Consider the following 24,909-nt stretch of genomic DNA (forward strand, 5'->3'; position numbering starts at 1 on the left):
TTTTACTCTGATGGATTCCTGCAGGATTTCCTGGAGTTAGCACTGGCCCTTTTGCTCAAGCTTTGCTCAGTTTTGTTTTGTTTTGTTTTTTTTTTTTCAAATTTTGCTTATATGCAAAAAACTATTCTCTAGAGTAAAAAGGCCAAAATTAAAGTAAAATAAAACAAAGCCACACACCATACACTGGAGAAGGAAATGGCAACCCACTTCAGTATTCTTGCCTGGAAAATCCCATGGACAGAGGAGCCCGGCAGGCTACAGTCCATGGGGGTCAGAGGAGTTGGACACGACTTAGTGACTAAACCACCACCACCACACACCATACATACAAAATCCTTGTCTTGCTGTGTCCACCAATCTTAACTCTGATATCATGAACTTTACTCAATCCTAATTAAACTGTCACAATGAAAACCTCAACTTAAACCTAGCTTCCAAATGTAAATATTTCAATGGTGAACCCACACACTTTAACCTCTGAGCCACCAGGGAAGCCCTGAGATACTACTAATACTCTGTTAAGGTAGACTTTTCCCTGGCTATAATAACCTCTTATTTGTGGGAAGCCAGCATTCAACCAACTTAGAGGGTACAGGGAGACCCAGGCAAGACAGACCCCTTCCCACCAAAGCCCAAGACCCTTGATTTGACAACAGCAAGCTCCTCTGAGACCCCATAAGCCTTTTGCTCTGGGGAATGGGAGTGTCTCTAGTCATCACAGTGAGATAAGTCTCACATTAGACTAAACACTGATTTATTTTCTTTGAGCTCCCCAACTGCTAAGTTTATTTTGTCTTGTAGGAATATGGAACCCATCTTATTACTAGGAACTTTACCATATATCTCTGTTTATCCTTGTCATTTTCTGTTATACCTCTATAAGGGGAAAATTCGTGTGGAAAAATATGGGGGTAGGCCCCAATAAGTCGATTTCGCAAACTGGCTCTGGGAACAGAGAGGTTCAGGTTTATTTTCAAAGTGGTATCCTTCGAACAAGGATTACCTTATGCCTTGGGTTACCCATTTCCTTGGTCTTATTTTGTTAGTGAGAGTCTGGTTACAGAAGAGAGCTCCCCTTCAAACTTTTGATGCTCTAGAACTACAAATATGTCAGTTTGTAGTTGGACCGTCTACTCATTAGGCTGGGGAGTCTGATGTAGGAGGTATCCAACGAACACTTTGGATGGATTATTCACAGGTTCTCATTTTCCTTAGTCTAAACCTAAGTCTGTGCCTCTTCCAGACCAGACTCCTACTTCTTACATGTATTCACATTGTACCCCAAATCTTTGTACTTATCTGTAATCTCACCAAGGATAATTTGGAATTATAGTGGCCACTTTGGGGAAATTCTGTTATGGACAAAATTGTTTGACAGGTGCTGTAGGACACTCCAGTATTCTTGGCAGGAGAATCCCAGGGACGGGGGAGTCTGGTGGGCTGTCGTCTATGGGGTCACACAGAGTCAGACACGACTGAAGCGACGCAGCAGCAGCAGCAGCAGCAGCAGTAGGACAAAAAAGGAACAAAATTCCAAACATCTAGTAGGCTGGATATTTTTGATTTGTGTCAGGAAATGTCCATAAGAAATTCAGCTTCCAAAACTGCTTCAGGAAATTTCTTGGTCAAGGCAAAATAAAAATAAGAAAAACTTAATATTTGTTTAGATTCTCTAAAAATCACGTCTTGAACCTAGTGGGTTTTTTATCTATTTGTCTTTACCCATCCTGCTGCTGCTAAGTCGCTTCAGTCGTGTCCGATTCTGTGCGACCCCACAGACGGCAGCCCACCAGGCTCCCCTGTCTCTGGGATTCTCCAGGCAAGAACACTGGAGTGGGTTGCCATTTCCTTCTCCAATGCGTGAAAGTGAAGTCGCTCAGTCGTATCCAACTCTTGGTGACCCCATGGACTGCAGCCCACCAGCCCCCTCCATCCATGGGATTTCCCAGGCAAGAGTACTGGAGTGGGGTGCCACTGCCCATCCTATCCGCCTCCATTTTCCTCTGCTCATCTCTCCCTCTGCTCTACTCCTCTTTCCTTTTGGCTGGTGAAAAATTTTCAAAACTCAGTTACCTCTTAAAGTTCAACTTCCTTCAGAACAGAAAAAAATCCCCTTGTGGTTGATTTTAAGCTCTTCTTCCTCGGAGCTGAGAGTCATCAATGACTTTCCAAAGCCTAGAAAGGGCACAGTGAATTCTGCAGAGCAATTTGGAATAATTTTAAGAACATACCCAGGGGTTCCAGATCTCTAACAGTTAGTTCATGTTTGTGGAAGCCTGAGATGCAAAAAACTCTGTGAGAAAAGTAGAATGTGAAGAATCTGAAGGTAACTCAGAAGAATCTGGGCTTCCCTGGTGGCTCAGATGGTAAAAAATCTGACTACATTGTGAGAGACTTGGGTTCGATCCAGAGTTGGGAAGATCCCCTGGAGGAGGGCATGGCAACTCACTCCAGTATTCTTGCCTGGAGAATCCCCACGGACAGAGAAGCCTGGTAGGCTATAGTCCATGAGATCGCAAAGAGTTGGACACAACTAAGCAACTAAGCACAGCACAGAAGAATCTAAATTGCACAGGAAACCAGAAGGGTTTAGAAAAGCAATAGAAATTGGTCAAAGTCCTTTGGAGGAAAGGAGGCTATTCCCAAAGTCCTTCCTGAGAAAGCAGACTGGGCTCTGAGTTAGTCTTACAAGCAAGGAAAGGATAACTCAGGAGACTTTAGGGACAGGCTCTTTAACAGTTTTAGACAGCACTCAGGAGTAGATGTTAAAGCAAATGTGACTCCTAACTCTCTCCTAGATTTTTGTAAACAGTCTTAAGCCACATGGGGGATACAGTATGCAAGCAAAAAATGATATGGGAAATAATGCCTTTGCTAGCGCTCAAGCACCTTGCTGAATATTTTGAGAGTCTTAGAATAAAAACAAAATAAAACTCATAAATAAATTGATAGCACTACAGATAAAACAACTAGATGTTCCTACCAGGGTCAGTAAATCTCAAAAGAGGGAATCTCTTGATAAAGACACTTATCAATACTATATAAAAAAGGACATCAAAAAAGAACTGTCTTGTCTTAGCTAAGAAGCTAAAAGGAAAAAAATAAATAAAGTGAGTTTTGAAGGAGATTTTTTGTTTTACTTCAATTCCCAGGGAGAAATTTATATAAATATTAAAGGACAACCTTGCCAAAAAGTTGTTTTAATTGATATAGAGGCATATACTATTAGTCTTTCTTTTGAAAAGAACAGTTTAAAATGTATTTATTTGTTTACTTTTGGCTGTGCTGGGTTTTCACTGCTGTACAGGCTTTCTCTGGTTGCAGAGAGCAGGGACTACTCTCTAGTTGTAGTGTGCAGGCTTCTCGTTGAGCTGGCTTCCACTGCTGGGGAGCACAGGCTCTAGGACACATGGGCTCAACAGCTGTGGTTCCTGGGCTCCAGAGCGTTTTAGCGGACAGGCTTAGTCTCCATGGCATGTGAAATCTTCCTGGATCGGATTCAAACCCACGTCTCCTGCATTGGCAGGCAGATTCTTTACCACTGAGCCACCAGGAAAGCCCTCACTATCAATCTTAAACTCTACCACTCTTACAAAATCTCTCCCTTCAGGTAAAAAACTATTCAGTGTTTCTCAAATACTCCTTTTGTTAGTTCCACTTCATTCATAACTGTTACCTTTGGACATTTAACAAAAGAACAATCTTTCTTCTTCTGAGATATTGTACCTGCTAGCTTGCTAGGCAGCGTGTACTGTTTAAATGGAATTGTTAGATTAAATACTTCCCTGATGGTTTCTTTCCTGAAATCCCGAAGGACTTCCTTATTTGCAGAGATAATGGCTAATTTGGAAATTGATTTACCAGTATCTTTGTGCTTAAGTAGATCCTAAATTGAAGATCTAGAGGAGATCCCAGGCCTTTTCATTCTGTGAGCAAAAATTCAATGAAAATAGGGAGGATTACTGGGGCTGAAGCTATTAATGTGCAAATTAAACCACTGAAACCTATACCCTAAACTGTCAAATACTCTCTTGAACCAGAAGCTAAAGAGGTGCTAAAACTAAGAGGTAAAAGCAAACAGAGAAAAGATTCAACATATGTTGTACTAGTTTTAAAAAAATTTATTTATTTTAATTGGAGGATAATTGCTTTACAGTGTTTCCGTTAACACTTCTATCCTCCCAATCAAAAGGCTGAACAGGTGGGGATACGGATTTGTTCAGCAAATAGGGCCATAATAGAGTAATCACTTCCCACTTCCATGTAGTACTAATCCCCAAACCTATTTTATCTTCAGTGCCTCCTGAGGCTTCATATTCAACAGCGATTTATTTTCTGCTTTCTTTAATGACCTTTTAGGTCAAAATAGTCAATATCTGTTTGCCTTCTCCTAAGAAAACACACAATATATTTTGACAGTTACATTGCAAAGATTTACTGAAACACTCTTATTTTTCACAAGTCCTCAATCAGGACCTTCAAGATTTTGTATTTCCTTGTGATTCTATTCTCATTCAACATGGGGACAACTTTTTGTTGTGTTCTAAAGACAGAGTGAGCTCTAAAATTCCTTCTACCCACTTACTTTTCAACTCACAAAGAGGACAGAATTTCCAAAGAGAAGTTACAATTTTGTCTAAATTCATTACCCAGAACAGGATTTATCTCAAGGAACTAAATCTCTTAAAAATTTTCCCATGTCAGTAACAAAGAGATAATTAAAAGAATTCGTGAGTTTCACTGACTATCGCTGGCAATGGGTTCCCAGCTTTCCTGTGATTGCCATGCCAATTTAAGACTTAACCAAGTACTTGAAAAGTGAACCTCTTCCCTGGGCCCTAAACATCAACAGGCCTTTTGTGAGTTAAGATTAGCTCCTCACTTACTTCCTACCTAATGAATAACACTTCATCCTTAGACTGATCCTTTGCCAGAGGCAAATCTTCCCAGATGGCAGAACTCTGTGAGCACCCCAGAAGTTTCAGTTAGCTACAGATAAGAAGGTTAATATATTCATTGGCAATAGACATGCTTTTGGGTTATTCTATGATTCTGAAATGCTTTGGAAACAAGGAACTATTCTTGACCTCAGCAGGAATCTCAATTAAGAATGGTTAGCAATTTATAGAATCTTTAAGTGCTCTAATGCTTCCTGAGGAAGTGGCTATTATAAAAGTAGGGGCTCAAACAAAGGAGATACTATGGAGGCTAGAGAAAATGTCTTGACTAATCATCATGCCAGAAAGACAGCCCTCACTGAAATTATAGCCCTTATAATACCCCAAGGGACTAACTCTTTAACAGCAAATTGAGTTCAAAGCCTCTATTACAAATGCCAGCGATCAGCTCCAGAGTCACACAAAAAAGGTACTAGGAGAAAGCTGTGTGTAAATTGCATTATTAGCTATTTAGTAGCTCTGAAGGACCTCAAATGGAATCTTGTAAAAATTTTATATGAATACCCACCAGTGAAAGAAGAAACTTGCCACTGTATATAATTAACATCAATGGGAAAGCTTTACTCTATCTCATCTGTTACCAATATAATCCTGGTAAGAAAAGCAGTACATGGGTAAGAGCCCAAAACTCAGGGCATGCTTAAACATCTCCAAATGGGTTTCATAAAGCTATTGTCTGGGTTTTGAATATGATGCAGTCATTGTTCACTTATAATTGGGATGGTTTGAAGCCTTTCCTTTACAGAGAGCTACAACTCTCAGTTCAATTCAGTTCAGTTGCTCAGTCGTGTCCAACTCTTTGCAACCCCATGAATCGCAGCACGCCAGGCCTCCCTGTCCATCACCAACTCCCAGAGTTCACTCAGACTTGCGTCCATTGAGTCAGTGATGCCATCTAGCCATGTCATCCTCTGTCATCCCCTTCTCCTCCTGCCCCCAAAACTTCCCAGCATCAGAGTCTTTTCCAATGAGTCAACTCTTCGCATGAGGGGGCCAAAGTACTGGAGTTTCAGCTTCAGCATCATTCTCTCCAAGGAAATCCCAGGGCTGATCTCCTTCAGGATGGACTGGCTGGATCTCCTTGCAGTCCAAGGGACTCTCAAGAGTCTTCTCCAACACCACAGTTCAAAAGCATCAATTCTTCAGCGCTCAGCTTTCTTCACAGTCCAACTCTCACATCCATACATGACCACAGGAAAAACCATAGCCTTGACTAGATGGACTTTTTTTGGCAAAGTAATGTCTCTGCTTTTCAATATCCTGTCTAGGTTGGTCATAACTTTTCTTGCAAGGAGTAAGCGTCTTTTAATTTCATGGCTGCAATCACCATCTGCAGTGATTTTGGAGCTCCAAAAAATAAATCTGACACTCTTTCCACTGTTTCCCCATCTATTTCCCATGAAGTGATGGGACCAGATGCCATGATCTTTGTTTTCTGAATGTTAAGCTTTAAGCCAACTTTTTCACTCTCCTCTTTCACTTTTATCAAGAGGCTTTTTAGTTCCTCTTCACTTTCTGCCATAAGGGTGGTGTCATCTGCATATCTGAGGTTATTGATATTTCTCCCGGCAATCTTGATTCCAGCTTGTGCCATTCAGGTATGACCTAAATCAAATCCCGTATGATTATACAGTGGAAGTGAGAAAGAGATTTAAGGGAGTAGATCTGATACATAGAGTGCCTGATGAACTATGGATGGAGGTTTGTGACACTGTACAGGAGACAGGGATCAAGGCCATCCCCATGGAAAAGAATTGCAAACAAGCAAAGTGGCTGTCTGGGGAGGCCTTACGAATAGCTGTGAAAAGAAGAGAAGGGAAAAGCAAAGGAGAAAAGGAAAGATATACCCATCTGAATGCAGAGTTCCAAAGAATAGCAAGAAAGATAAGAAAGCCTTTCTCAGTGATCAATGCAAAGAAATAGAGGAAAACAACAGAATGGGAAAGACTAGAGATCTCTTCAAGAAAATTACAGACACCAAGGGAACATTTCATGCAAAGATGGGGTCAACGAAGGTCAGAAATGGTACGGACCTAACAGAAGCAGAAGATATTAAGAAGAGGTGGCAAGAATACACAGAACTATACAAAAAAGATCTTCACGATCAAGATAATCATGATGGTATGATCACTCACCTAGAGCCAGACATCCTGGAATGTGAACTCAAGTGGGCCTTAGAAAGCATCACTATGAACAAAGCTAGTGGAGGTGATGGAATTCCAGTTGAGCTATTTCAAATCCTGAAAGATGATGCTGTGAAAGTGCTGCACTCAATATGCCAGCAAATTTGGAAAACTTAGCATTGGCCACAGGACTGGAAAAGGTCCGTTTTCATTCCAATCCCAAAGAAAGGCAATGCCAAAGAACGCTCAAACTACCACACAATTGCACTCATCTCACACACTAGTAAAGTAATACTCAAAATTCTCCAAGCCAGGCTTCAGCAATACATGAACCGAGAAAAGGCAGAGGAACCAGAGATCAAATTGTCAACATCCGCTGGATCATGGAAAAAGCAAGAGAGTTCCAGAAAAATATCTATTTCTGCTTTATTGACTATGCCAAAGCCTTGACTGTGTGGATCACAATAAACTGTGGAAAATTCTGAAAGAGATGGGAATACCAGACCACCTGACCTGCCTCTTGAGAAACCCATATGCAGGTCAGGAAGCAACAGTTCGAACTGGACATGGAACAACAGACTGGTTCCAAATAGGAAAAGGAGTATGTCAAGGCTGTATATTGTCACCCTGCTTATTTAACAACTCTAGTAATAGCAAAGTTTTCTCGATTTCATGTTCCCAATCTAGACAATTCTGAGCTTTCTCTCTAGTGATGGAGGCATCCATTTTTCTAGGTCTATTACTAAAGACTTTTGGAAAGTCCTGCCACTTACTAAGATACTTTATTGTCAACTTTACCCTCAATCTTCAGGAAGGGTAAGGGAGAACAAACATAGATCTAAATATCAGATCAGCTACCCTCAGAGATTCCTGAACTTCCATGGCCTAAGGTATTGTCTTTAATAATAATGAGATAAAATCTTTCTGTGGTTCCATCAACTCTCCCACATACACCGAGGAATATCATCTTTCATTCCACATTCCACATTAGTGCAATCAGACATGGCTAAGTATTACAAGGAATTATTCATGCCATACATGAAGCTGTATAAGTAGGTAAAAGTACCCTTTCCTCAATATCCTTTTAAATAACCCTTGCATGACCTGAAGCCCAGATAAGTGGCCTTTTGGAAAAGACATCAGAGAAAAACAACTCTCAGTTCAGTTCAGTCGCTCAGTCGTGTCCAACTCTTTGCGACCCCATGAATTACAGCACGCCAGGCCTCCTTGTCCATCACCAACTCCCGGAGTTCACTCAAACTCATGTCCATCGAGTCGGTGATGCTATCCAGCCATCTCATCCTCTGTCATCCCCTTTTCTTCCTGCCCCCAATTCCTCCCAGCATCAGTCTTTTCCAGTGAGTCAACTCTTTGCATGAGGTGGCCAAAGTACTGGAGTTTCAGCTTTAGCGTCATTCCTTCCAAAGAACACCCAGGGCTGATCTCCTTCAGAATGGACTGGTTGGATCTCCTTGCAGTCCAAGGGACTCTCAGGAGTCTTCTCCAACACCACAGTTCAAAAGCATCAATTCTTCGGCGCTCAGCTTTCTTCACAGTCCAACTCTCACATCCATTCATGACCACTGGGAAAACCATAACCTTGATTAGACGGACCTTTGTTGGCAAAGCAATGTGTCTTTTGAATATACTATCTAGGTTGGTTATACTTTCCTTCCAAGGAGTAAGTGTCTTTTAATTTTATGGCTGCAGTCACCATCTGCAGTGATTTTGGGTCCCCCAAAAATAAAGTCTGACACTGTTTCCACTGTATCCCCGTCTATTTCCCAGGAAGTGATGGGACCAGATGCCATGATCTTCCCCCACGTCCAAGGTAAGAGAAACCCAAGTAAGAATGGTAGGTGTTGCAAGAGGGCATCAGAGTGCAGACATACTGAAACCATAATCACAGAAAACTAGTCAATCTAATCGCACTAGGACCACAGCCTGGTCTAGCGCAATGAAACTAAGCTATGCCCTGTGGGGCCACCCAAGACGAGCAGGTCATGGTGGAGAGGTCTGACAGAATGTGGTCCACTGGAGAAGGGAATGGCAAACCACTTCAGTATTCTTGCCTTGAGAACCCCATGAACAGTATGAAAAGGCAAAACAACCCTAGAACCCTACTAAAGCTCATCAAGTACTTCAGTAAGGAGCACAGTAATACAACTCTAAAAGTTTGATCTTTGGATTCATGGCTTCCAAGGAGGCATAATCTAATCTGAACTTGTGGATTTTTAAGCTGAGGAGTTTTTAGAAGTCCTTTACAGACAATTCTCTGAAAGAGACATGTTCCATTCAAGACCATTGACCACATGTTTGTAGGGAGGTTGTACCCAAGATTCACAGAAGAAGGCAGTAGATTCCTACATTTTCATCTGCATTCTATTATTTACTTTTATTATTTTCCTCCTTTTCTCTCCATGGTTTAATGCTCCTTTTAACTATGTTATCTATATTGCCCTATTCTTAATAATGTACTTCATTTGCATCTTCAATCATTCATACCTGGCTGTTATTCACCTGTGAACTAGCTAATGCATACAACCAAACTGGTTTTGCACTTTATTTTTTTTGGTAGCCACCCAGATTCCTTTGATTCCACCTCCTGATAATGAATCTTGGTTTCCTATGGAACTATACTCAACTATTAGGTGATTTTTCTGATGACAAACTATATATCCGGTCAAAGAGATGGAAATCTAAAATGTTCTCTTAGGTCATACCTAGAAGACAAGGTTCTTGACATCACCAAAATAATTCTCTTAAGATTTTTGGGTGGGAATTAGTTTTTGTAACCAAACACTAATAGAAATATAACTTGTAAGAGAACTAAGAAACAAGAATGTATTATTTGGAAGCTGTCATACTTTTATAGACCTTACAAGTTAAAATATTATTGATATTTCTCCTTTATTTAAGATCTTCTAAACGGTCTCAACACTTTAAATTTTTTATTATATGGTGCAGAATTATTTTTGATGACTGGCTCCAAATGTTATAACATATTTGATAAGCACATACTGGTATTTTAGGGCTTCTCTGTGGTTCAGACAGTAAAGAATCTGCCTGCAATGCAGCAGACCTGGGTTTAATCCCTGTTGGAATGATCCCCTGAAGGAGGGAATGGATACCCACTCCAGTATTCTTGATTGAAGAATTCCATGGACAGAAGAGCCTGGCAAGCTATAGTCCATGGGGTCGCAAAGAGTTGGACATGACTGAGTGACTGACGCTTTCGCTTTTACTTTAGGGGTATTTTGGCCCCAAATAGGTCACTGTGTATTCTCCAATGACTAGTATTCGATTTGTGGTACAAAAGCCTGCTAGCTACTACTTGCAGACTGGATATGATCTTTGTAAACTGATGTTGCCATTCAGTAGAGTCCCCAAGATTGTCCAGGATCCATTTTAAGCCATTGTTTTCTTTTTGAAGGAAGAAAAATATTGTCAGATAATTTAATTTTTATAAAAGTAGGAAAATTGGACCTCGATTTAAGAATAGAAATATTGCACTCCAGGGAAATTCTTGCTTTCTTTCTTCCTTTCTCAAGCCTCTTTACTTCAAATTTTACAAGAGGCCCAGAAAATAAGGAGTGTGCTACATGCTCTGATTCAGAGATGAGCAGGTGAGCAAGATAATGCTTTTTCATACTGTTCTTGAGGTCTGTATGGTTAAAGCTTTGGTTTTTCCAGTAGTCAGGTATGGATGTGAGAGTTGGACCATAAAGAAGGCTGAGCACTGAAGAACTGATGTTTTCAAACTGTGGTACTGGAGAAGACTCTTGAGAGTACCTTGGACAGCAAGGAGATCAAACCAGTCAGTCCTAAAGGAAATCAACCCTGAATTCATTGGAAAGACTGGTGCTGAAGCTGAAGCTCCAACACTTTGTCCACCTGATGCAAAGAGCTGACTCACTGGAAAAGACCCTGATGCTGGGAAAAACTGAGGGCAGGAGGAGAGTTCAGTTCAGTTCAGTCGCTCAGTTGTGTCTGACTCTTTGCAACCCCATGAATCGCAGCAGAAGAAAGGGGAGACAAAAGAAGAGATGGTTGGAAGGTATCACTGACTCAATGGACACGAGCTTGGGCAAACTCTGGGAGATAGTGAAGGACAGGGAAGCTTGGTGTGCTGCAGTCCATTGGGTTGCAAAGAGTCAGACACACTTAGCAACTGAACAATAACAAATCTATGAACAAAGGAGAGCCACCCGTTTTATTTGTGTCTTCGAATTCATTCATTCATGTCTTGTAGTTTTCAGTGAAGCGATCTTTCACTTCCTTGGTCACACTTATTCCTAAGTATTTTATTGTTTTTGAAGTGATTTTCTTTATTCTTCAGATAACTGATTGTTAGAGCATAGAAATACTATTGAATTTTTTATGTTAATTTTGTATTCTGTAACTTACTGAATTTGTTGATAATTTCTCTTTTTTTGGTAGAGTCTTTAGGATTGTCTTCATATAAAATCATGTCTTCTGCATATACAGACTATTTTATTTCTTCCTTTACAATTCTGATGCTTTTTCTCTTTCTTGCCTAACCACTCTAAGACTTCTAGTAATAGGTTAGGTAGGAATAATGAGAGTAAGCACCACTGTCTTGCTCCTGACCTTAGTGGAAAAGCTTCTAATTTTTCACCATTGCATTTAATGTTAGCTGTGAGCTTATCATATATGGCCTTTATTATTCCTTCTACTGGAGAAGGAAATGGCAACCCACTCCAGTATTTTTGCCTGGAAAATCCCACGGACTAGGAGCTGGCAGGCTATAGCCTATGGGTTCACAAAGAGTCAGATATGACTGAGCCACCTTCACTCACTCAGTCTTTCCATATTTATGTTGAGTTTTTATCATGAACAAATGTTGAGTTCTGTCAAATGCTTTTTCTGTGTCTACTGAGATGATCGTATGATTTTTTTCTTTGACTTTATTAATGATAATTAATGCATCACATTTATTATTTGCATATATTGAGTTGTCATTGCATCCCAGGGATAAATCTTACTTGATCATAGTGAATGATCTTTATAATGTACTGTTAAATTTAGTTTGCTAGTATTTTATTGAGATTTTTGAATCTGCATTCATCAGGGATCTTGACCTGCACTTTTCTTTTCTTGCAGGATCTTTTTCTAGCTTTGTTATCAGGGTAATGCTGGCCTTAAGAAATGAGTTTGGAAATGTTCCTTCCTCCTCAATTTTTGGGAAGAGTTTGAGAAAGACTGGTGTTAATTCTTCTTTAAATGATTGGTAAAATTAAGCAGTGAAGCAGTTTCTCCTTGGCTTGGGAAGATCCCCTGGAGAAGGGAACGGCTACCCACCCCAGTATTCTGGCCTGGAGAATTCCATGGACTGTATAGCCAATGTGATCGCAAAGAGTCAGACATGACTGAGCAACTTTCACACAAGTAAGTACTGAGATTAAGAAGTTCAGAGATAGAATAGCTCATGGTGATGAAAACGTCCTGAGTGTGGTTATGGGCATGAGTTACTAAAGCAGTATTGAGAGGAAAGACCTTGAACTTGTAAAACTCACAGAACTAAGAGGCTACAATGTAGGATGGGCTCTCTGCATGCATCTACATGACTATTTCATCCTAAGAAAAGATGAACAGAAAAACATGGACCATCATAATGTCCATCTGATTAATAGCCAACAAGTCAGTAAGGGTGTAACTGAAATGAAAGCAGTTCTAACAGTACAAAGATCCATGACACAGGTGAAAATAATTTCCAAGAAATCTGTTCTCAATACAAAATTAGTTTTGTTCTGAATCATCACAATCACTGTCAATGATCCACAATCATCTCAGGATCAACAATGAATGGAAATTATACAGTAACCATGAAAAATGTCACTTTAAAATGTTATTTATTGCTATTGTTTTATTTTAGTAAATATTCAGTCATCACTTCCCTGACTCTTAGTTTTCTCAATCTTAGGTCTTAAGAAGGAATTATAGACCTTTACATCTCCTATAATTGAAAAGCCTCCCTCAGATTCACATGTCTGTCAGACATTATGAAAACTCACAAAAGTATACAAGTTAAACAAATCTGTTCTCATTTATTTTTATATAACTCTAACATGAAGTCTCTGGGCAAAGAACTGCCAGTGTGTTTGCCTAATAGCTCAAGGTTTTCAAGCTTAGGTAGCAGATTTCACAACACAGAAGTCAGAAAATTTTATGTTAAAGTAAATAAAATAAAACAAAATTTTACCTATTTGAAGTTTTCCATTGACTTTTTTTTGATTGTTAAATAATACAGACATTCTGCTGGAAACAGAAACCATTCCATTTACTAAAACTCCCAGTGGTATAAGTAAGGACCAATTTCAGTACAGCCCTCTTGTACTTCTTTTCTTGACAATAATCAGGAAGAAGAGTGATATCATTAAGTGACAGAGAACAATATCTAAAAAATTAGCATTTACACAGCACTTTTCTCATAGAATCCCAAAGCTTTCAAAGTATAACCGTTGATATCAAATCATTTCAAGGATACAGGTAAGGAAAAGCTATTTATATTTCCTTCTTATAAGACAGGAAAATGAATAATACACAAAGTCAAATGACTTCCATGCAAATGTTACTGGTGACAAAACAGAAAAATAAAATTATGGTTTCTTCCTCCTTGGTTTAGGGCACTATGTTCTAAAACATGCTGCCTGTGAAGATAAGATCTTTTAGAAATTCATACTTACAAAATGATTATGATGTGTCCTCTTAGGAATCTTTTTTCTTTTTTAGTTAGATTCATTAAGTGGATTTATATTATTTTAGTCTGTTCTCAAATGACTTTTTGGCAGTGCTGCAATTAATGATGGCTGTCATGTCTGAATCACAGAGGAGCTCATTTCTGTCCTAACCAGTAGTGCTATCGAAGTTCTGATGTCAGCTTGCAAAAACAACTGGTATAAGGGAAATATTCATTAATATATTGCTAATGATATTTTTGGAAGGCAAAGCTCTAAAATTCGTATTCTTGACATTAACTTTCCCCATTGTTTTACTTCATTCTTTCACTAAAATGTCATTTTTAGCTTTCTTTCCGGCTGAACCACAAGTTCTTATCCAGTAGTCCATCTGAAATAATGATATACTCACTGGCTCTGAGAATGTTCTCCTTGCTGCTGCACCTGGACTGGACCTGCAGAGAGAGCATAAACTCAGTAATTTAGGGCTCATGACAAAGACAGACAGATATGTATGCATATTTAATGGGCAAACTCCTGAGGTCTAGGAGCAAAGGCTTTATGTATCGCACATATCATAACATATCAATAAAAATGTTAGTTTATTCCATATATTTTTAACTTTTCCTTTTCTTACTTAAAGAAAGGACTGATTTCTAGAAAAAACATGGGGGCACAATACTGTAAATGGGACAAGGGTAAAACTAAAGGCATTTAAAAATTGATGTGTATTTGAAATTAGTATATGGGGAAAAATTTCAACTACCACATATTCAATTGTGAATTCAGACCCTTAATATTAAAGGCATTGTGCATATCTCTTGACTAAAATAATAATGCAATTCAAGTAATAAAGTTGTAATCAAAGAGTCCTTGATAGTCATTTTTAGTTACATATGTTAGAGGGGAAAAGAGAAATTATGAGGTTAAAGTCATTTATTTGCCAGTTCTTAAGTGTGTAGATATATCAATCAGAATCTAATGCTGATTCAAATATTTCAAAGTGGAAACATTCTTTTAAATGTTGCAAAACTAATGAATTCAAGAGCCATGTTGGATGACACTGACACTTGTTAATTTCAGAGGAAGCTGTTTAAACACCTCTTCTTCCCACTCCACAGCAGCTTGCCCCAAATGGTATACACAACAAATTAACTTCTATTGCTTAACACAGTCTACTATTGTAATGAAACAAATTATGAAAGGAATGTTGCAACTTAGGGTGGGTTATGGTTGTCCTTCCCTGAAAAAAACAAGTGTTAATGTTTAAAGAAAGAACAACAATAATTAAAAAATCACAAACATACACAAGAAAAACACACACACACACACCAAAAAAAAAAAAAAATAAAAAGGAAAGGAAAAAAAAGGGGAAAAATAATTCCAGATGTTAAAAGTTATTCTCTTTTGGCCCAGATTGTTTAATTACTTTTAAACACACTAGAATGAAGAAACTACTCTGGAAGATAATATTCTTAAATGCTTTACTTACAGTTTTATTGAATAACAATTTCTGGACCAAATGGGAAAGATATTAATGACTACTTAAAATAATATAGGAAGGAAGACACGAGAGCAAGGAAAAGAAAAAGAAGAGAGAGAGGCTCGAGCGGGGGTAAATCTAGAAGATAGAAAAGAAAGTATTGCCTTATAGAAAGGGACAATATATAAATGCAGAATATTCTGCTATTTCTTATTGAAAATTTATACCAAGAGAGTAAGAATGACTAATGAACTTGCTTCGAAATAAAAAGCAAGTAGGCATACCATGGAATGAAAATAAGTGTTAACTATATCACTACAGCCTTAAAGGAGAAAAGAAACAAATACTAATAGACAAATAATAGACAAGCTTAATAAAGAGATAAACTACATTTTATAAAGCGATTCAAAGAACACAAGAGATACTTAAAAGAGTGAGAGAAAAATCTGGGATAGAGAAGGAAAAGAAAGGGGAAAATGTTAAAAGACAAAAACAGAGTTCAAGGAAGTCAAATGGAAGTCAAGAAGGTCTTCAACAAGATGTAGAAACGGAAGGAGCCCAAACCCATAGCGCAAAGCAATGTTTGCGAATGGAAAGCAGCTCCTTTGATCAGTAATAGTTACTCTTAAGTCGTAGCCTCTATTCCTCCAGAGTTCATCTTTAAGCCCTTCCAATCTAGAGTGGAGCTAGTGTATGGATAGAAACAAGAGATTTACAATGAACAGAGCAGTTCAGATGAGTAGTTCAAATTGTCTCATCAAATGTTTCAACAGATTATATATTGTGTAAATGGAAATGGAGGTGAAGTACTAGCTGGTTTTACCAAAAAAGCAAACCAAACCAAAACCACAATAAAAAAAAAACAAACAAAAAAACCCTCTCCCTTCCTTAGGTGGCTTAAAAAACAAAAAATTCATTCATAACATGAATTTAATAAAGAAACTCAAGTCTTGCTTTGTGGCACATAAGTTTAGAATGATACATTTCAAACAGTTTTGGAAAGAGAAATGTGGATGATGAAACAAATTCAAATTTTTAAATCTGTGAATCTAGCTTCAAAAATTGCCAACATCAGTATAACCAATGTTTTCTCATTTACGTTACATTGGCTATTCGACTCAAATTTGAGGGAAATCACTTTCAAAAATCAGGGATAAAATGAACTTCTTTACCTTAGTGATTCTGAGTATACATTAAAAATTCGAGGGAATTAAATTAAAACATTTTAATACTTATGCATGCAGTAAATGCCCCTTATTTTTGTACCGTGAAACTGGCTGTCTTTTTAATATTGACTTAGTTTTATAAAATCCCAATATGAAGATTTTGCTTAGGTCACAATGTAATGGCGTTTACTTTAAAGGATAAAGTTGAAAAACAACTGTTGTTTTTGTTCTCACAATGTTAAGTCACTTTAGTTGTGTCCGACTCTTTGCAACCCTATGGACTAGAGCTTGCTAGGCTCCTCTGTCCATGGGATTTTCCAGGCAAGAATACCAGAGTGGGTTGCCATTTCCATATTGTAAGAACAATATGGACTATAAAGAAGGCAATACAGGTCTGTCTTGAGTTCTATGGTTTTCTGTTATTGCTTTCCTTTATCTTACTCAATTTGTCAAGGATTAAAAATGAAAGGTATGGCCTTAGATGATCTATTACTTTATTCTACTGGATTTCATTATTTTACTAAAATTAACATTTTTGGTATTGACAATTCCCCTTTTAATTGAAATAAAAACTAAAATTATGTGTAAAAACTGTATAATATATTCAAATTAATGAAGGAAATAAAAAACACAAGACTTACTGAAAATTTAGGCAATTAATTTACTAATCAAGACTGCTTTCAGACATCAAATAATTCATTTAATTCACTTCAACATGTGTTTACATATATAATATAATTTTTGCTGAAGGTCACATTGTCCATTAAGAAATCTTAAGCCATGAAACAGAAAACAAAAGGGGGGAGAGCATGTAATAAATGGCAAGGAAAAAAAGTGAAAATGCTTTAAACAAAGCTGAGGAAACTTTCACAAACAACGAAAATCTTTAGATACAGTTAGAGAAGTGACTTACCTTATGCTTAGGTCATAACAAGAATAGCACAGTGTTTAAAGTCAGCTCTTCATTATGGGAGGTACAATTGAAAGCCATAGGTTATAATAACATGAATTGCTACACAGAAATGAAGACTTGTTCAGCCCAACATGAAAAGCTAACTCTTATGGGAGAACATTTCAACTTATGTTTAATGCAACATGAAGAACATTTGAGGGTGTAAACATCAAAACACATGAATCTCACAACAATAAGTGAGAGACAGCCCAATCTCTCAGGAACACAGAAGATTTCATCTGTGACACATAAGGGAAGGCACATCACTCTAACATTTAAAGATGCATGCATATATATAAGCATCTACTGACAGCACCCACCCCCAACCCCCATCCCACTTGTACACACACAGGCCCACTAAGATACAGGGAAAGAATGTAGTGCCAAGCTGTTATGAAGAAGCAGGACACACGGAAGCACAGCAGTGGTCAAGTGATTTGAGAGGTTTTCTTCCCTTAAACCATCCCATCACCATGCTTATTTTAAAGAAGCCAGGAAAAGACCCCCTTCAATGCTGCAGTAGCTACGAGCCCCCAGCTTGAAGCTAGTGTGTGGAATTTTGATCACCGTTCCCTGCGATGTCAGGGGCTCTCCAGTGGAAGCCAGTTGTGTAACCAGTTAGTGGGGTACAAATGTGTGAATAACAAACACCCTTTCCCTTCTGCATTTCACAGAAGTGAGGGAGGAAAGAAACAAAACCCATGTTAAGAATAGGTTCATAACAATATAAAGATGTATAAATATTAAAATAAGACTACATTTGATTGCAGGTTTATCAACTCAGGTTTCATAAAACTGACTCTCTTTTGCTGCTCACCAGGTTAATTTGCATTCTTTTTCCTTGAAAAGACTTGGAATAAATCTACACAATATGGCTCATATTTAAAGATTCTGAGCAGTTGGGTCAGGTGGGGTCAAAGCCAAGAATAAAACAAATCATCTTCTATGATGAACATTAAGAAAGCCCTCTTTATTTTTAGCATGATTTTACTGGCTGGCAGTTACATTTTAAATTAAAAAATTAAGCTTCTGTATTTAATTTGGCTTTATTTACATTTAATTTTGCTGTATATATGCTTACTTATACAATCTGAGAAATCCTATGTCAATGGTTTGTTTTAAATTTTAATATTTAAATTTTAAAAAGCAAATAATAAAGAAGACTACCTATTTAAAAAGTGTAAGACTCCTATGTACTTTTCTCTACCGTCACTAAGACTTTTTTTTTTTACAATGAGCTGTTCCTGTCAATAATATGGTTGTATGGGCTTATTACAAAAAATTTCACCTTTGGTTTTCTATTATTGATGATAGTAGTTAATTTGACCTGCTTTATTTTCTGTCTGAGATGTGTTTTAATTCATGTGTGGTATACAATTTAGTTATCAGATTTTTATTTTTTAAAGATCATTTACTTATATTACCATTTTCTCTTCCTCATCCTTTTCTTAGCAGTCCAAAATATCTTGACCTTTCCTTTGGCACGTCTTTATTATTTTAGGCTCTGGGCCCTCTCTCCTTTAATCTTACTTTCTTCACTGGAAAAATAAAGGTTGTTATGGGACTCAAAGGAGATAGTATCTGTATCAGTGATTTTAAACTATAAAGGTGGAAACAAGTACCAGTGGTTATTATGATCAGTGGAGCCACTGACAACTGTGAAATAATTCTGAATTATATACCCTCCTCATTATAACTTCCCCATCAGCTCCACATGGAGGCAAACTCTTATTTTTGATGGAAAGAAAAAAAGACCTCAGTGTACAGTTATATGTTTTTCTCAAAGGAATTGAGGAAAACTTTTTGGAAATGACATAGCCATATGGCCGTATGTATCCTGGTAGGAATGGACCCATGCAGTCTAAGGCTGAGCAATGTCTGCACTAGCTCGTCTGGATGACTCCTTGCACTCCTGAGCCTTCAGTCCTTAGACAAGCTACTTCCTATGCTATCTGTCCTTTAAGATACAGTTTAAATTGTATCTGGGGCAAAAAATATTCCTCAGTTCCTCAACTAGAAACAATTTCTTTTTTCCTTGAACTCTGTAACAGCCTTACTGAGACAGAATTCAGCTATTATAAAATTCACTTAAGTACACATTTGATAGCTTTTAATAGATCTATCTGGCTGTATAATCATTACCATAATCTATTTTTAAGTTTACCTAAATTCTTAAAGCCTTTTAACTAAACTTCTATTTTAAGAGTTATCATAGTTACTTTCATTCCAATTACTGACGCAGGCCCCCAAATATACTGTGCATTTTTGAAGGGAAAAGGACCATGACTTTAATTCTCTTTATATTTCTTATTATATCAAATATAGTGTTTTATACAGAGTAAATATTTGTCAAGTCTGTTTATTTTGTAGTAATTATATATTTTTTCAATCCCAGCAGATTCAAATTTATTATTTACAGTGTAAGTGTAATCATAACTATTCCTATAGTATCGTAAAATGTTTATTTATTTGGACCCGCCAATATTAAGAGAGAGAACATGAAAAAAAATGTGGATTATAGCGAAGAAATAACCTACAGAATGACCGTAAGAATTAGGAAAACAGATTACTATTAATACTGCTTAAGGTTAATCAAATAGTGACATTTGGAGTCCAATAAAGGTTTTAGGTCAGGTTAAGAAGATTTCTTATTTCCTAAGAGAACAGGATGTTTTGTGTCTCATAGGCCAGCTCACTAGGATGATGAGATATTTGATGTATCATGGTCCTTTTGACTTTAATTTTTCTACCTTATTAAACTTATTTAAGAGTAATCAATCTCTGAAAGGACAAACTTCACTGAATATCATTTACTCATAAAAGTAAAACTTAAGAGGAGAGAGAAAAAGGACCTCAGATTACTTGCCTCTTTAGCCCACCATGAATGAAAGGAAAGAAAGGACTGATTTGAACATTAGGCCAACAACTCTACAATCTTAGACTTTTAAAATCTATTTCTTTCTCTTCTCACTTCCTTTTGCAAAAGTAGAGACTTGGTCTACAAAAGCTCTGTTCTGTAGTTCTATTCATTCATCACTTTATCTGGATAAGTTAGGGTATAAGTATTTGGCTCATCTGAGCCTCATGACCATTTATTTGTGTCTGTGTTTGTGATATCACAATAAATATGCAACTGAACTCAAAGTTTTGGTTTATTTAATGTCCTCTGGAGTCCGGCGGTATGGTTTCTGATACTTAGACATGACATTTTATGAAATTTTAATTTCCTTATCCACAAAATGAGGAAAATTAAGTAGGATCATGTATGTAAAAGTAAAAACTACTGTAAAATGAAAAAGAGCAATACAAATCCAAGTCATTATTATTATCCTTATGTACATTTAGAGTCACCTATATTTTATACAGGTGGAATCTGAGACATAGTGAGAATAAAGAATTTGCTTTAGATCATGCCACAAATCAGTGACAAATCATAAGACTATCATTGCCAATTTTTAGACGAAAGTGTCAAAAAAAGACTGAGGTAAAGTGTGAGGTTACCTCTGCAAGGATTAATCTAATATCGTGTTGTATAATTTTAGTCAAGTTATCTCACTTCTATGGGACTTAGTTTCTTCACCTACAAAATGAAGATGTTTCCAGGGGTTTCAACTGAGGTTGAGGCCCCTTGGGAGAACCTGTGAATAAAAGTGAGTATTCCATTCACTAGAATGCAGGAAAAAATTACAATTATTCACCAACCTAATTAAATTTTATTACTTTTGTTCATTATTAGGTGGCAAGCTATAGTAATATTAGCAGAATCTATTATTATAATCATCAAATTATTATGCATATTTAAAAATACTGTTTATGTCACCAAGATTTCAAATTACGGTAGTGTCTAATGACTTGACACTAGACTTTGTCATTTAATGCATTTTAAAAGGCAGTATTATTATGTAATTTGTATTAGATATTTTGTTCATGATTTCAATTTAGTTTTTTGTAATCCTATGTATTTTATGTATGTTTAAAGTATTTTTCTGAAACAAAGTCTGTAGGATTTGCCAGATTCCCAAAAGGGTCTATGGAAGCAAAAAGGTTAAAAAAAAAAACCCTGAACTACAACAGATAACATCTAAGCTTCCTTTTATCTCTAGGATTTTGTAACTGTAAGAAACCTTAACCACCTCCACCTGCTGCCTTTTATCAAATTACATATAAAGGAAGTCCTTCTCTTTTTAAGAAAATTAAATATTGGTCACTGAATTAAGCAATTGCCCCTTTAAAAGACCATCTCAGAAACAAAAAAGAAACATGACTATTAAGAAGTTACAAAGACCTCAGACTTAAAAAAAAATTTCTGCTTTACTTGTTATTTTCCCGTCGGTTTAGATAATTAAATGGAATAATCATTTAACATTCATCACATTTCAAACTCTCTAACTAAAAGTGAACTCATACACACACACACACACACGTGTGAATATGTTTCATTAATTATCTTTTTAATTCAGCCATGTGTTGATCACAGGCAGAGAGCAACAAGGCTGTTATCTAACATATAACTTTGCAGGCATGTGGACAATATTTATAAGCAACATAATTTTACAAATCTTTTCCAGAGGACCAGTCTTAAATGTTTTCCCATGTCATTTAAATCACTACCGTCTCATTAAATTCCACTTAGCTTTCTGAAGTGCAAGGTAAACGTGTAGAATTTATCTTCTTTCAGTATTAACCTCTTCTAAAAGAAGTTGAACTGTGGCAGCTTACACAGCTGGTGAAGTGAATAATCACCATTTAAAATAAGAAGCCTTTATGCTGCTTTATAGGTAACATGGCAAGTTCCTTATTCTCAAAGAGAATAATATAATAGGAAGAACACGTAGAAGAATAGAACTGATCACACCATGACTCAACAGGCAATTAATCTGAACATCAATGGTGAATATTCTTAATGCATTTCCCATTTAAAGCTTTAATTCTAAATTGAGTCATTCTCAACGACCTCTAGAAAATTTGGAAATCCCAGCTTGGTCTTCCCTTGGTACCAAAAATATTTGTGCGTTTATGTTTGTTCTGAGGATTTTAATGTTGATCATGATAATTATGAGGAAAATACACTACCTAATTATAAACACACACATGCATACACACACATATATAATAAAACAAACCTAAGTATTTTTTGACTAGTAGAGATTTTGAATTATTCAAAATATTATTCATCTCAATCTTCAGATGAATAAATGATTATTTTACAGAATAATTTATCTTCATTCTAGAGATGAAAAAGCCAGGATTGTTACTGGCTTTAGATCATACAGTATAGTAGTAATGGAACTTAACCCTCTTGACTCCTAAATCCATTTCTCTAAACACTAGTAGAAAACCTTATGTTTCTAACCTACCAACAGCAATCACTGAATTTCTAATCAGGCCTGAATTTTCATTGACTTTCTGCTCTTGACTATTTCTGATAGCAATGAAAACCATTTAGAATAGGCATGTGAATATAGGAGTGAAGAAAAACTGATGTAAAGGCAGTGTGGGGAGTAGCACTCTGGAACCAAACTGGATTTGAATCTTTTGGCTCTATCATTATTGGTTGTTAAAACTGGACAGGTCATAATCTCTGTTTTCTTACATATAAAATGAGAATAATAGCAATAACTATCTCATAGGGTTGTTGTGAAGAAAATGAGATAATATGAAATAAGGTGTTTGCTTAGAAGAATATCTGGCCCAGTGTGAACAGTGTATAAGTATTAGCTATTATTATGTTTGTTGTTGTTATTATCATTCTTTTGTTTGGATGATATTCTAGATCTGTAATAAATAAAGCTGCCTAATTTCTTTTGTGATTTTTGACAGCTCTCATAAATAAGATCAAGTAACGTTAGTTAGGTAAGTATTTGAATAGAAATTTTAAAAGAACTAATAAATCTCATGAAATAAGGCCCTTGTACAAGATAGGTGCAGCCAATAATATAAAAACCTGAATTATTGAGCACTTGTAATTATTACCATTTTCTAATACTTGACAGAAAACCGTGTTAGTTTTCATTAACCATGAATTTTGAAATGTTGAGTTTTTAGATTCTCCTTGATCTTCTTAGAGTAGTACCAGAAATGCTGACCCAAAATGTGGCTCTTTGGCATAAAGATTATTTTCAGAAAGAGTAGACATAAAAGCAGCTCTGACACAGAGTAGAAGTTACCCTTTTGCAAGGGAAATTTCCATTTATAGAACAAATTTCCATTTATACTATAGTCTCAGTCTTCTGGACCTGAAGAGAAGGGTCACTCTAAATCACAAGGTCATCTTGTCAACAGAGAAGGCACCGATTTAATCTGTGTAACAAACCTTATACCTGTTCACTGAACTTTTCCTGGTAATCTATCTGTAACTGGCCTTCCTGTTCCCATCTTCCATTTGTCTTCAGTTGAGGATGATATTTAAACTGGTAGTTTAAGCTATCTTAGGGAGTTACTTATTTTTTCCTACGTAGCTCCCAAGTAAACCTGAGGTATACATGTTAACAAACTTTCATTTTCCTCTTGTTAATCAGAATCACAGGTATCTCAGCAAAAATATCAAATAGATACATGAAAAATTATAAAAATAAGAAAAATTATTTGCCTCCTCTAACAGTCTTAAATGTCATGTCATATCACTTATTCATTAAAACAAAACAATTTACTATTTTTATTGAGTATAATATACCATGTAAGAGTATGGCTGCACTGTTTTCCTTTCTAAATCAAAGGCTGTTATATTGTAGTTGTTAAAAACAAAATTCAACTGAGAAAATTTGAGGATCTACTCGGCTTTATTCAACATTACATGAATTGAGCGGCATCCCAACTAGTAATTAGTAAGGAGCTCTGAGAAGCTGAACAAATAGAAGGATTTTGGAGACAGAAAGGTGGTAAGACAAGACAAAAATATTTTATGTTAAGCTACCTTCCTTAGTATATTCAACCCTGAATATTCATCAGAAGGACTGATGCTGAAGCACCAATCTTTTAGCCACTGATGCAAAGAGCTGACTCATTAGAAAAGACCCTGCTGCTGAGAAAGATTGCGGGCAGGAGGTGAAGGGGACGACAGGGGATGAGAGAGGACAAAATGGTGGGATGGCATCACTGACTCAATGGATATGTTTGAGTGAGCTCTGGGAGATGGTGAAGGACAGGGAAGGAAGCCTGTCGTGCTGTAGTCCATGGGGTCACAAAGAGTTGGACACGACTGAATGACTGAACAACAAGCACCTTACTTAGGGGTGGTGGAAGAGGGTGGAGGAAGGCAGCTATCTATCAGGTGGATTGCCTCACCAGTGCCGCTAGACAGGAAATCCCAGACTGACTAGTTAAAGGTTACATTCCTGGGAGACGCTGAAACTGCATGGCCAGGTATTAATCCTCGATTTGCTGATGTAGGGCTTAGCACAAGTGACTCCATTTTGGGCCTGTTGTTTCTTTTTAAACACAGTGTCAGTTTAAACAGCTGTGACTTTTATTTCTCTAAATGCTTAATTATTAATAGTATTTTTAAGGTAATGGAAGATATATAAAAGTAA

At 36.9% G+C, this 24,909-nt stretch overlaps 1 protein-coding gene across 4 annotated transcripts in view; it reads right to left on the minus strand.

Annotated features, from left to right (window-relative positions):
• The window catches only part of GPHN (gephyrin), a 551,792-nt gene that overhangs the window by 140,216 nt on the left and 386,667 nt on the right, over window positions 1-24,909 (minus strand). For all 4 annotated transcript variants that reach the window (XM_018054058.1, XM_018054057.1, XM_018054056.1 and 1 more), the window contains one exon: window positions 14,192-14,234. In XM_018054058.1, the coding sequence (XP_017909547.1) occupies window positions 14,192-14,234 (43 nt within the window). The remainder of the gene's footprint in view (window positions 1-14,191; window positions 14,235-24,909) is intronic.

Source organism: Capra hircus, chromosome 10 (genome assembly GCF_001704415.2).
Source record: "Capra hircus breed San Clemente chromosome 10, ASM170441v1, whole genome shotgun sequence".
Taxonomy (NCBI): domain Eukaryota; kingdom Metazoa; phylum Chordata; class Mammalia; order Artiodactyla; family Bovidae; genus Capra; species Capra hircus.